Source organism: Melanerpes formicivorus, unplaced genomic scaffold (genome assembly GCF_026170545.1).
Source record: "Melanerpes formicivorus ecotype bairdi unplaced genomic scaffold, bMelFor1.0.p_v2 SCAF_71, whole genome shotgun sequence".
Classification (NCBI taxonomy): domain Eukaryota; kingdom Metazoa; phylum Chordata; class Aves; order Piciformes; family Picidae; genus Melanerpes; species Melanerpes formicivorus.
Genome location: NW_027142423.1, coordinates 1,230,836 through 1,244,660, shown reverse-complemented (window position 1 = coordinate 1,244,660; position 13,825 = coordinate 1,230,836). Strand labels below are relative to the sequence as shown.

The 13,825-nt window shown below is 49.4% G+C and overlaps 1 protein-coding gene across 4 annotated transcripts in view; it reads left to right on the top strand.

Annotated features, from left to right (window-relative positions):
* TOP1MT (DNA topoisomerase I mitochondrial) overlaps positions 1-13,825 on the top strand; it is a 44,165-nt gene that overhangs the window by 5,711 nt on the left and 24,629 nt on the right. For 3 of the 4 annotated variants that reach the window (XM_068163203.1, XM_068163204.1, XM_068163205.1), the window contains 8 exons: positions 839-911; positions 1,047-1,930; positions 6,485-6,600; positions 8,476-8,597; positions 9,678-9,800; positions 10,617-10,804; positions 11,500-11,644; positions 12,825-12,968. In XM_068163203.1, the coding sequence (XP_068019304.1) occupies positions 839-911; positions 1,047-1,930; positions 6,485-6,600; positions 8,476-8,597; positions 9,678-9,800; positions 10,617-10,804; positions 11,500-11,644; positions 12,825-12,968 (1,795 nt within the window). Of the gene's footprint in view, positions 1-838; positions 912-1,046; positions 1,931-4,052; positions 4,283-6,484; positions 6,601-8,475; positions 8,598-9,677; positions 9,801-10,616; positions 10,805-11,499; positions 11,645-12,824; positions 12,969-13,825 lie in introns of those variants that run through there. The other variant, XR_010990447.1, reaches the window with a different exon arrangement.

The window sequence follows — 13,825 nt, the reverse complement described above, 5'->3', positions numbered from 1 at the left end:
TGTTGGGGTCACACTTCGAATGCTGGGCTCACTTTTGAGGCCCCTCATGCCAAGAAGGATGTTGAGGAGCTGGAGCATATCCAGAGAAGGACAATGAAGCTGGTGAGGGGTCTGGAGAACAGGTCTGGTGAAGAGCAGCTGAGGGAGCTGGGATTGTTCAGCCTGGAGAAAAGGAGGCTGTGGGGAGACCTTCTGGTTTTCTACAACTCCCTGAAAGGAGTTTGGAGCCACGTGGGAGTTGTTCTCTTCTTCCAAGTAACAAGTGATAGGACAAGAGGAAATGGCCTCAAGTTATTCCAGGGGAAGTTTAGGCGGACATTAGGAGAAATCTCCATGCATATGGCTGATGGTGGAGGTCATGGATTCAGATACTCCTTGTCCTGCAGCTTGTTGCAACAATGAGGCCGTGTCCTTCCCTGTCATACCAATGCTCAGGCAGCCTTCTTGGGAGGGGATTGGCAGAGCCTGTCTCCACAGTCCCAGGAGAGTGCCCACAATGCCACCTATGTGTTGCTTTCAGTTGCTGCTGCCAAACCCTGCAAAACTCACTCTCCTCATCCCAGAGGTGTTGCTGGGGATGCTTCCTTGAGGCCTTCCCCATTTAGTCTGGAGACCTTGTAGTTCTGCTGATTTGAGCTTCCTTCTCCTATAAGCTGCAACTTCTTCCTACAAAGGCAGTCACTGCTGCTTTGTTATATCTCCAGTTGTCACAGAATACAAAGTCCTGCACATGGAGGGAAAGGAGGACTTGTTTTGGGAGCAATCCCCTAATTTTCCATGTAAGAAGTGGAGGTTGGTGCTCACCAGTAGGTGAGAAGTGGCTTTGCTTCTCTCATAGGTCACAGAGCAAACCCGAGAGAGTAGGACCCACAACAGGACAGCAGCTCTCAGAGGCCAAGGCTGGAGCTGGGGTAAGAAACCCATGGGGTTCCACCATCCCCAGACCAAATCCTGCCTGGACCATCTCCTTCATGCCCCTGGGCTCTGGGATAATCACTTTTCTTTCCCAGGTTCATCCTTTCTTCCCTTATGGCTGTTTCTCACAGGTCCCAAAGTCAAGCAATGGTGTTGCTGGTATGGCTGCATCCTCCTCTGGAGAGCCTGTAGTTTTTGAGATGGATGTGGGGACTGTTACAACAAAGGAAGGTGAGGAGGAGCTGGACCTCTTTGTCCCAAAGCAGCAAGGTGATGCTCAAGACTCAAAAGATAAAAGGGAGAAGACACAAGAGAAGAAAAAGGAATTGGTGAGAAAGGGAGGGAGGAGGAAGGATGCATATGAGGAAAGCCAGAGAGCTGTGTTTAAAGACATCAATGAGAAGAAGGGGGGTGATGGTGATGCCATGAGCAGGGCAGGAGAAAAGGGCAGAGTGAAGCAAAGGAGTGGCAACAGCATCCAGGATGCTGGGAAGGAAAAGCAGGAGAAGGGGAAAGCAGAGAAGATCAAGAAGGTGAAAATGGAGGAGAAGACGAGGAAGAAAAAGAAAGTAGAGGAGGAAAAAATGTTAGAAGAGGGGGAAGAACTGGAGAAGACAAGTGAGAAAAGAGTTGGAGATGAACTGGAGGAGAGAGATGGGGTGGGGAAGGGAAGTGAGGGTGGAAAAGGAGTAAAGAAGGAGGAAGAGGATGTGCATGAGAAAGGGGATGCAGGATGGAGGGAGACCCAGAGTGCAGAGGTTGAGCAGGAGATGGAGGATGAGGCAGGGAAGAGAGATGTGTCAAGGAAAGAGAAAAAGCAAAAAGTCAAGGAGAAAAAGCCAAAAGAGGAAGCAGAAGAAAAGATGATGAGCAAAGAGAAGAGTGAAGAGGAGGAGAGTACACAAAAAAACCGGAAAAGGAAATCTAAGGAAGGAGGAGAAGAAAAGAACAACAAAAGGGTTAAAAAGGAGAAGATAGAGGAAGAAAAGAAAGAGATGGAGAGCAAGTGGAAGTGGTGAGTGTCCTGCAGCCCTTTGGCTTGTGGGTAGGTCTAACTCTAAAGCAGCTAGGGGTTTAGTTTATTTCTTGGGGTGGAACTGTGAAAATTCATTTTGATTGCTATTTTCAGCTGCTTTGTATTTCCTAAGCCTCAAACTTGGCACTCTCAGCTGGATGAAGGGGATGAGAGATAACAGGAGGTTCTGAATCACAGAATCATAGAACTCCTCAGGTTGGAAAGGACCCTCAAAGGTCATCTTGTCCAGCCCCCTGCAGTGATCCTCCAACTAGATCACATTGTTCAGGGCCATATCAAGTCTGATTTTGAATGTCTCCAGGGATGGGTCCTCAACCAGAGCTCTGGGCAACCTGTTCCAGTGTTTAACCACTCTCATTGTAATACACAATATTTGCATAAGAGAGTTTTGTATTTGTATAAAGAGTGTATATATAGTATATAGTCTACCTAAACTGGCTTTACAGGTGCTCAGCTGGCGAAGAGAGAAGCTCATGATTGGTAGAAGGCATAAGTCCCGTAGAATAGAATAGAATTAACCAGGTTGGAAGAGACCTTTGAGATCATCGAGTCCAACCTATCACCCAGCACCATCTAATCAACTAAACCATGGCACCAAGCACCCCATCCAGTCTCTTTCTAAACACCTCCAGTGATGGTGACTCCACCACCTCCCTGAGCAGCCCATTCCAATGGTCAATCTCTTTCTATGAAGAACTTCTTCCTAACATCCAGCCCTGGCACAGTTTGAGACTGTGTCCTCTTGTTCTGGTGCTGCTTGCCTGGGAGAAGAGACCAACCCCCACCTGGCTACAACCACCCTTCAGGTAGTTGTAGAGGGCAATGAGGTCTCCCCTTAGCTTCCTCTTCTCCAGGCTAAGCAACCCCAGCTCCCTCAGCCTCTCCTCATAGGGCTGTGCTCCAAACCCCTCCCCAGCTTTCCTAAACTGAGAGGCCCACAACTGGACACAGGACTCAAAGTGGGACCTAACCAGTGCAAAGTACAGGGACAGAATGACCTCCCTGCTCCTCCTGGCCACACTGTTCCTGATACAGGCCAGGATGCCATTGGCCTTCTTGGCCACCTGGGCACACTGCTGGCTCATGTTCAGCCTGCTATCAACCAGTACCCCAAGTCCCTTTCTGCCTGGCTGCCCTCCAGCCACACACAGCATAGCACAGCAGCCTCCAAGCTGGTGTAAGTAGTAGAAGGTATAAAGGAGCTTTATTTATGTTTCCTTTTGTTTCTTTTGTTTTGTTTTTTTTCCCACCAGTTTGAGGGTGATCCAGGCAAGCATCATGAGAGGGTGGATGAGTGAGGCTGATGGATCATAGACAGATTTGAGTTGGAAGGGACCTTTACAGGTCAGCAGGGACATCCCCAACTACATCAGGTTGCTCAGAGCCCCACCAAGCCTGACCTTGAAAGTCTCCAGGGATGGGACCTCCACCACTTCTCTTCTCTAGTGTTCCACCACCCTCATGGCAAAGAATTTCTTCCTGATGTCCAAATGCTGTATTTCTTGGCAAGGTGGCAGGAAATGGTGTCTTTAACCACTTGGTGTCACTCTCTCCCCATAGCACCCCAATATCTAGGGCAGAGAATCACACAGGCATAGGATGGTGGAAGTTGGAAGCAACTGCTGAAGATCATCTAGTCCAACCTCCCTGCTAAGCAAGGGTCATTTAGAGTAAACCACCCAGGACCATGTCTGGGAGGCTTTTCAGTGCCTCCAGAGAGGCACTCCACAACCTCTTTGGGCAGAGCCTGGTCCAGTGTTCTACCACAGGGCTGGGTGCTTTGGAGCCCATGCAAACCTGAGCTGTGGGGAGCTTCTGGGGTGTTGTCCTGCACAGGAATGTCCATGGGTACCTGCACCTTTGAGACAAAGTGGGGCATAAAGTGGAATGAAAAGTAGGAGTAAGGAGCATTTGTGCTGAGTAATGCCTTCTTTGGGGGGCTGGGGCTTGGCACGGAGGCAAGAAGCTGGTACATAGCTTGGTTTTCTTCCCCCAGCAGTTTTGCCCCAAAACTTCACCCAGGACTACATTTCCCATAAGGCTTTGCTGCCTTGGCACTTGGGTAGTGTCACAACCCGGACTGCGGGGACACAGCGGTGGCTCCTCATGGCAGTGCCTCGGGCACCAGCACCACTATGCATTGGTGGGTAGCAGGGTGCTGGGGCAGGATGCTCGGGGTGACCTGGACGTCCCCCAGCCTCACTGGTGGTCAGTGACTTGTACCCCTGTACCGGCGTCTCACCTCCTCGCTGCTCGGTCGCAGGGTCCAGCACTCCCAGCTCACCCTCTCACCCTCATGTGCCTCCGCTCAGGGTCTGGGGGCTGCAGGAGGTAAGTGTGGGAGATGCTTTGCCAGCACGGGGACCCGTGGTGAGGAGGGGGAGGGGAGTTAGAGCTCTTGGTGTCCTCCAAATCACCTCTGAAATGTTTTCAGAGCAGCTTTCTCTACCATGGTGATTTTCCCTTAGTATCTTCTTCCCCGCCCCCGTTTGTTTTTTTCCTTGGCACAATGAACCTTTGGCTGTGATTGATTTATTCCACCCCCATTCCCCTCGGGCAGGAGAAAGGTTGGAAATGCTTCCGGGGCGCTACCGAGCGAGAAACTCTGGGTTTATTCTTCCCCAGGGCGAACTCCTCCTGTGTTTGCCCAACGATCCTTGGTTGGTTGGTTGGTTGGTTGGTTGGGGTTGTTTGCTTTGTTTTCCTGAAGATGCTGGCATTAAGGAGCCAGCGTCAGCCTAGCTGAGCTGCAGGTCTCCTGCTTGTCTCATATCCTCCTGTCACCATCCTCTGCCTTTGAGCTAGGTTGTCTCTTTTAATGCTCCTCAGGGTGGGTGTTTTGATTTTGTTATTAGATATGGGTTTGTTTTTTTTTCCCCTTTCAAGAGCCCTGAATTTCACGTTTTAAGGCTTGCAGTTGTTTTTAAATGCTGTGTGCTCTGGAGTGTGTGTGTGTGTGTGTGTGTGTGGAGGGGGAAGGTGCATGAAGATCTTATTTGCATTAAACCATGGGTGTAAATATGTCTTGGGTTAGCAGGGACCTTTCAGGGTCATCTAGTCCAACACCCCTGCAGCGAGCAGGGACATCTGCAACTAGAGCAGGTTGCTCAGAGCCCCAAACAACCTGACCTGGGATGGTTCCAGGACAGTGAGGACCGAGGAGTGAAGGGAGGGTGAGTTTTAGCGCTTACAGCCGCTGCTGGGGCTATGGTCATAAATACCAGCGACAGAGCTTTCCCAGGCCTGGCCAGTGTGGGGATGTCCTCTCTGTCAGAGCAAACCTGAAGTGACAGAGTTTCATGAAATAATATAGAAGTTAATTATGAAATGATGCAAAAGCCAGAAAACTTCTGTGTTAGAATGAGTCAGTCTGGTTTTGAGAGGTGGGGAACTAAAGCTGCCTCTCACTTCCCATGTAGAAGTGTATAGTATTGCTGTGGCTGAAGAGTCTCATGCTGCTTTTGTTTTCTTCACATCTTCCTATATTTCATGTAGTCCTCTTTTTACTCTTATAATGAGGAGAAAGTTCTTCACAGAGAGAGTTGTTAGCCATTGGAATGGGCTGCCCAGGGAGGTGGTGGAGTCCTCATCCCTGGAGGTGTTCAAGAGGGGATTGGATGTGGCACTTGGTGCCATGGTTTGGTAGTCATGAGGTGTAGGGTGACAGATTGGACTTGATGATCTATGAGGTTTCTTCCAACCTTATTGATTCTATGATCCTAAGCTGGAGCACCCTGGAGAAAAGGAGACCTTGTGGATCTCTAAAACTTACTGAAAGGAGGTTGGAGCCAGGTGGGGGTTGGTCTCTTCTCCCTAGTAGCAAGCGGCACTTGGTGCCATGGTTTAGTATTCACGAGGTCTTGGGTGACAGGTTGGACTTGATGATCTTTGAGGTCTTTTCCAACCTTATTGATTCTATGATTCTAAGTGACAGGACAAGAGGAAATGGCCTCAAGTTGCACCAGAGGAGGTTTAGGTTGTACATAAGGAGTTATTTCTTCATGGGAAGGGTTGTCAAGCCCTGGACCAGGCTGCCCGGAGCAGTGGTGAAGTCTCCCTGGAGGGATTTAAAAGCTGTGTAGATGTGGTGCTGAGTGACACAGTTTAGGGGTGAACTGACTGTACTAGGTTAATGGTTGGACTTACTTCATGAACTTGAAGATCTTGTCCAACCAAAATGATTCTGTGATTCTGTGCAAACTGAGCAGCCTCCATGGTTCAGCAGTGGGGTCTCTCTGCTTGTGAACATAAATTTGGCTGACTAGATCCATCCTTTCGTTCTTCCCCCTGTGTCCTTCCATGTAACCACACCAAACATCCTCTTTCTCAAGATCCCTTTCCCTGGCTTGCACCACAGTTATCTTTGTTTGAAAGAACAGGGAAACTGAGGCAGTAGCACAGACCACGGGATTCTGCTTGGGGTTTGTGGCAACCATCAGTGCTCACAAATCACCTTCCCAGGGTCACCCTGGGAGAAGGTCCCAGCCCCCAGGCTTGAGAATGCTTTCATGAGTCCCTGTGCCTCTGTCTCAGGTGGGAAGAGGAGAAGAAAGAAGATCAAGTGAAATGGACCCAGCTGGAGCACCGAGGCCCCTACTTTGTCCCTCTCTACGAGCCGCTGCCTGATGATGTACAGTTCTATTATGATGGTATGTCCACCTTGTGATGGGACCTGGGGCTTGCAGAGTTGTCCTCTGCCTGGCTGAAGAGCTGGTATCCTCTCTTGGATGGAGAAGTAGTATTGTAGACCACAAGTATCCCATTGGATAAATCTGAACCCTGGGTGAAGGCTGGGTGGTTTTGGATACAGTAGGAGTTATGGGATTATTGAGAAACTGATCATCTCATGCATCCCTTCCCATGCAGAGCACCCTGGGACAGGGTAAGGGGGTCCCATATGGCTGCCTTCATCTGGCTTTAAGGGTTCTGTAATGCACCCATGTGTGTGTCTGGGATTTGCACCTCACTTACAGCCTGTCCTAGCTGCAGGATGTGCAGTGGTGGGCCTGGATCCCAAGTTTCTTAAAGGCCAGCAGCAGATCTTGGTGCTGTTGCCTGAAGTTCTCTTGTACTTCTTGTGAGGACTGACTGGGGGTGGGGAAAAGGTTTGTTTTTTTCCTCATTAAGATGCCTCTGGAATTTGAGCTTTACATCAACTCATACATGGTTTCCCTGCAAGCCAAGAAAATGTGACAGCTTTTGCATGTTTTAGCTGCTTCATGACTCCTGATTTTGTCCCCAGGGCCACCAGACACACCACCTTAAAGCAACTCAATGAATCAGTGAGGGGCTGAGATTGACAGGACAGATCCAGGTCTCTGCTGTCCTTCATTTCCCACCCTGCCTGCTAGGTTGTCTTCTCCTCCCCAGTTTTAACTCCACCCCTGAACTATTTTCTGACAGATCAAGGAATGGGAGGCAAGAAGGACCTTGGGCCTTGACCAGGGGATGTTGGAGATAGGAGGGCACCACAATCCTATGAGGTCTTGGTCCTCCTCACTGGGCCTCCTATTGCTTGTGGGCTATTTCTGAAGGGGAAAAAAAAAGGCCAAGTTGGTGAGATGAGGTGTCTGGCAATACTCTCACCAGAGAGCAGTGATGGGCCGCCAGTGAGGTGGTCAGTGACTTTTTCTGGCTCAACAAACAGGCTTTGGACCTTCTCTGTGGCCTCTGAGCTGTGGGAGGCCCATCTGTGTGCTGTTTGCATCTAGGCTGGTGGCTTTGGCCTGGAGTCTTGGGTGATAATTGGCTTGTTTGCTAAGAGGTGTCACTGTTCCTGGATGAAAGAATGTTTGTGGACAGGCAGCAGCCCCAAGCAGGAAAAGTCTTGTCCTGGGGCTGCTGTAAGGCTGTGACCTGCTGTGCCCTGAAGTTCAGGTGGAGATCAGGAGCCCCAAAGACCAGAATGTCTGGTGCAGGGAGGATTGATCCCCTGGAGCTCTGCAGGGTGTTTTTCATGTGGCTTGCCTAGGAAAGCTCTTTCAAACTATTGGTCTCCTAGGAAGAGCCAAAAAGTTATTTGGATTTGCTGGGTTTCATTGCTCTGGTCAAAGAGCCCAGGACAGGGTGATGGATCTGACAGATGATCTGAGACCCACCAGATGACCATGAGAGGCTCTGTCTGTTGCTCAAGTCTCTGCTTTGAGCTTCCCATGATTGCTTCATTTATGTGGGGAAAGTATTTGAGATGAAACTTGTCCAAGTGGAGAGGTCCTGGAAGTAGTTGTGGTCAGAAAGCAAAACTTTGTGTGGAGCTGTTAGTTTGGGACTTGTCGTAGTGTGGTGACTGCTGAAAGCCCCATGGCTCAATGACTTTGATGTAAATCAAGATTTCCACTCTCCTGGAGAAGAAAATGAAGTGTGTGATTGCAGGTGAGCTGCAGCAGCATCCTGCTGTGCCAAGCACTCAAGGTATTGATCCGCAGATAAGGCTGTGTCTGGTGTAGGAACGTGCTGGAATCCCACCAGTGTACAACTGCCTGGGTTGGGTTGTCCCCATAACTAAAGGTCCTCTCTCTTCCTAGGCAAACCCCTAAAGCTGAGCCTGGCCACAGAAGAAATTGCCACCTTCTATGCCAAAATGCTTGATCATGAATACACAACCAAGGAGATCTTCCAGAATAACTTCTTCAATGACTGGAGGAAGGTATCATCTCTGTGAGAGCTTCTTTGCTGCCCAGCTTTCAAATTCAACTCAGCATTAACCCTGTCATCTCCAGGTAGACCCTTGGCTGTGGTGTGGGATAGAATCATAGAGTTGTATCAGTTGGAAAAGACCACTGAGATGGAGTCCATCAACCTAACACCACCATGGCTGTTAAACCATGGATGGAGAGATGAGGTTTATTTGTGGCTAAGTTCTTCAGTTGTTAGAATAGAGTAGAATTAAATTAACCAGGTCGGAAGAGACCTTTGAGATCATCAAGTCCAACCTCTCATCCAACAGCATCTAATCAACTAAACCATGGCACCAAGCACCCCATCCAGTCTCTTCCTAAACACCTCCAGTGATGGTGACTCCACCACCTCCCTGGGCAGCACATGCCAATGGCCAATCACTCTTTCTGTGAAGAGCTTCTTCCTAACATCCAGCCTGTTATCATATAGCTATGGGATTCTAAATTATGTGATTGATTGCTTCTTCTGGATTTGGGTTGGGGTTTGCTCTCTGCAGGATCTTGGAGAGCTTCCTGTTGGCACTTGTGGTTCTGCTGAGTTCTAGTGGTGCTACCTAAGAAAGTAGGTGCTGGGTCTCCTGAACAGCTTCACAAGCAGTTTGAGGCAGGTGTCCCTCTGAAGAATTAACCTCATGGTTCCACAGCACCGTGTCTCAGTCCCCAAATAAAAGCAAGACCCCTATTAGGGGAAGATAAGTGTTCCCAGATACCTTCAGAACTGCTTCTGCAGGCCCTGCAAGCTGCTTATGACCATGCTTGTGGACCACTTTCTTCCACAGCAGAGGGTAGAGCTTGCTCTACTTCAGAGCTGGCTGCCTTTTTCTTCCCTGGGTGTAAGCTCAGATGTCTACAGGCAGGATGGCCTTCTACCATGGCAGCTTTCTCTGTCCTTGGGTGGAGGTGGCTGGGATAGCTGGGTTGGCTGCTCCCTTCTGATTTTTCTGAAGAACTGGTATTTGGGTCTTCTCTCTCCTTCTCTATGAAGAAAAGAAATAAGCAGCAGCTCTGTGTGAGTTGGTTTTGCCCAACCCTTCTCATCCCTTGCTCAGGAGATGACTTCAGAGGAGCAGGAAATAATCAAACAGCTGGACAAGTGTGACTTCAGTGAGATCCACAAGTACTTTGTGGACAAAAGTGAGGCACGGAAAGCACTCTCCAAAGAGGAGAAGCAGGTGAGGACTGTTTTCTGTGACATCTGGGGCTGGCCAATGTGTTTTGAGACAAGGTTGGGGTATTTCAGCTCCTGCTTTTTTCCTTTCCTGGTGTTAGCTTTGATCTGGGACCTCTTTGGCCTTTGGATCAGCTTCATCTATGAACATCATGCCCCTCTTCAATAACTTTATCTGTGGAAACTGCACGTTTCATGGCATCCTTGGACTGTGATTTGGGGTCCTACCCTGTCTAGAGGATGGTGAACATTGATAAGGGCCTTTGGGCACACAGGCTTTCATAGAGTCATAGAATTGTTAAGGTTGGAAGGAACCTCAAGGATCATCTAGTTCCAACCCCCCTCCTATGAGCAGGGACATCTCACACAAGATCAGGTTGCTCAGAGCCACATCCAGCCTGTCTTTAAAAACCTCCAGGGATGAGGCTTCTACCACCTCCCTGGGCAACCTGTTCAGTGTCTCACCACCCTCATGGTGGAGAACTTCTTCCTAACATCCAATCTGAATCTACCCATTTCTATTTCTGTTCCATTCCCTCTAGTCCTGTCATTACCTGACACCCTAAAAAGTCCCTCACCAGCTTTCTTGTAGGCCCCCATTGGTGTCTCATGTGGGACCATCTTGAAGCTTTCTAAAGTGGGTGAAGATGAGCCATTTTTTGGGAGTGGACTTGGACTTGTGCTTATGTCTTCCTCCAGCCCTTTGAGCTTTACCTTGCCTGCCTTACTTTCTGCAGGAAGAGGGTGATGATAAGCAAGCACAAGTCATGGGGTTTTGGTTTCATCCTGTGGGATGATGATGGGATGGTGCTTGTTTCAGAAACTGAAGGAAGAGGCAGATAAGATCCAAGAGGAGTATGGGTACTGCATCCTTGATGGGCACCGGGAGAAGATAGGCAACTTCAAAACGGAGCCACCTGGGCTGTTCCGTGGACGTGGTAACCACCCCAAAATGGGCATGCTGAAGAAGAGGATCATGCCAGAAGATGTTATCATCAACTGCAGCAAGTGAGTTGCCTGGGGAAGAGCTGAGACTCCCAAAACTGAGCTGCTTTTGGGGCAGGGATAAGTAGCACATCTCCCCTGCCCTGAGATGCCGTGGGGTTTTGCTCTCAGGCTTGAGCTCACTTGGAACCCTTTGATGGTTGGACTTGGTGACCTCAGAGGTCTTTTTCAACTGAAACAATTCTGATTCTCTCTCCTCCTGGCCCCCTCCAGATGTCTGTTTCATGGTTAGGTATGACTTCTTTAGTTTCTCTCTGGATGTGATGTGGCCAGGGAAGCTGGTGAGCAGCTCTCATCTCTTACTGGTGCCTGTAATGTTCATGCAACATCAACTGTAAACACTGCAGTGCTCTTACAGCTGCTTAAAGACCTTGTAGCCTTGATTCAAAACACACTGTACCAGCCCAGCAAGTTCTCCTGTTGTCTCCAGCATCCAAAGGATAAAGATCTGATCACCTGAGCAACCGGCTCTAGTTGCAGATGTCCCTGTTGGCTGCAAGAGTGTTGGACTAGATGACCTTTAAAGGTCCCTTCCAATGCAACCCATTTTGTGTTGTGGAACATTTTGGGGTGGATTGGATGTTTTCTGCCGGTAATGCTGCAAGATGTTGAACATCCTTGGCTCCCTGGGAGCAGTTGAATTGATGGGCTGTTTCTTCTTCATGGTCTGAGGGCTGTCAAACCTTCTCTACCCACAGGGACTCCAAGATCCCCACGCCCCCAGAAGGGCACAAGTGGAAGGAGGTGCGCTTTGACAACACGGTGACCTGGCTTGCCTCGTGGACAGAGAACATCCAGAATAGTCTGAAGTACATCATGCTGAACCCCAGCTCCAAGCTGAAGGTTGGAGTGATGTTGCTGTTCAGGCAGAGTTGGTGCCTGTTGCGCCAGCAGTTGTTTTTTGACAGATGAAAAGGTCAGGGGAAGGAGGAGATATGGCACATCCACAAAATTGTATTGAACATACTGTGGCCAGCAGAACCAAGGCAGGGATTGTCCCCCTGACTGGACACTGAGGCCACACCTTGAATCCTCTGCTCAGTTTTGGGTCCCATGCTCCAAGAAGGACACTGAAGTGTTGGAGTGTGTCCAGAGAAGGGCAGTGAAGCTGATGAAGGGTCTGGAGAACATGTGTTGTGAGGATCAACTAAGGGAACTGGGGTTGTTCAGCCTGGAGAACAGGAGGCTCATAGGAGACCTTTTTGCGCTCTACAACTTCCTGAAAGGCAGTTGAAGCTAGACAGGGCTTGGTCTCTTCTCCCAGGTGACAAGTGATAGGGCAAGAGGAAATAGCTTGGATATTAGGAACAATTCCTTCATGCAAAGGGTTGTCAAGCCCTAGACCAGGCTGTGCAGGGCAGTGATGGAGTCCCCATCACTGGAGGGATTTCAAAGGCATGTAGATGTGGTGTTGAGGGACATGGTTTAGTGGTGGACTTGACAGCATGTGATTAACACTTGCGCTAGATGATTTTAAAGGTCTCTTTGAACCAAAACAAATCTATGATTTATGCTGATAAATGGAGGGTAGGAGCAGATAGGATCACCACCTCTAGTGCCATGAAGGCAGGGAGTGAAAGGGCAGCAGGGAAAGGTCATTTAAAGCTATTTCCAGTCCCCAAAGCAAATAAAGACACTGTGAACAAGTTGGGCACAACTGGGCAAGTGCATTGTCTCAGTCCACATTGGTGCCAATATCCAAACAACAGAGGCCACAGCCCTGCAGTGCTTACCTGTCTGGGTCCTCACTTGCTCTGTGCTGGTTGCTAGCTGATGGAGGAACACCTCCAGACTCTAAAGCAGCCCAGACTCGGCCACGATCTCAGGTCCAGCACCACCAGCAGAGGGCATAGAAACTCTAGACGAGCTGGATTTGCTTGGAATTTTCCACTTCATGGAGTGCCTTCTCAAGGCAACAATGGGCTTTGAGGAGTATTCAGATGCTGGAAGTGTTCCTAGACCAGGATCTCACTGGTAGGGATGGAAGGAAGATGTGTCACTGAGTTTTAAACTCTCTTTCCAGGGGGAGAAGGACTGGCAGAAGTATGAGGTAGCCCGGCGCTTGAAGGATGTTGTGCACAAAATCCGTGCTGAGTACCAAGCTGATTGGAAGTCCAAGGAGATGAGGAAGAGGCAAAGAGCAGTGGCCCTCTACTTCATTGATAAGGTACCTGCAGCTTCTACCTAGCCCCGAGGTCCTCCATCCCTGTGGAGATTGGAATTTAGCTTATCTGATCCGCCAGTCCTGTAGATGTTAGGAGGGTGCTGGGTGTACTGGCCAGGGTTGCTCCATGTGAGGAACCTGGAACTGATCATGAAGCATGGTGATTGTTCCCCCTCTACTGGGCACTGGTGAGGCCCCACCTCAAATACTGGGTTAATTTTTGGGCTTCTCAGAACAAGAAGGATAATGAGGTGCTGGAGTGGATCTGCAGAAGGGCAACAAAGCTGGTGAACGGTCTGCAGAACAGGTCTGGTGGGGAGCAGCTGAGGGAACTGGGGTTATTTAGCTTGGAGAAAAGGAGGCTGAGGGGAGACTTTGGGCTCTCTACAACTCCCTGAAAGGAGGTTGGAGCCAGATGAAGGTCAATCTCTTGTCCTGAGGAACAAATGACAGGACAAGAGGAGAGAGCCTCAAGTTGCACTGGGGAAGGTTTAGTTTGGACGGTAGGAAGAACTTCTTCCCCTTAAGGGCTGGCAAAGGAAGGTTGTCAAAGCCTGGCCCAGGCTGCCTAGAGCAGTGGTGGAGTAACCATCCCTGGAGGGGTATCAAAGCTTTGGAGATGCGGTGCTGTGGGATGTGGTTTTGTGGTGGACTTGGCAATGCTGAGTTAATGGTTGGACTTCATAATCATAAAGGTCTTTTCCAACCCAAACTATTGTATGATTTTACTGTCTGCTGGTGCTTGTGTGAAGATGTAGCTGTGTGGCAGTGTAGGAGCTGTCCTCCTGGACTTCACCTGCATGTGTGTGCCTGTGAAGACAGAGGCCCCACTGGAGAGGTGGATAACTCCTGTTTGGGGA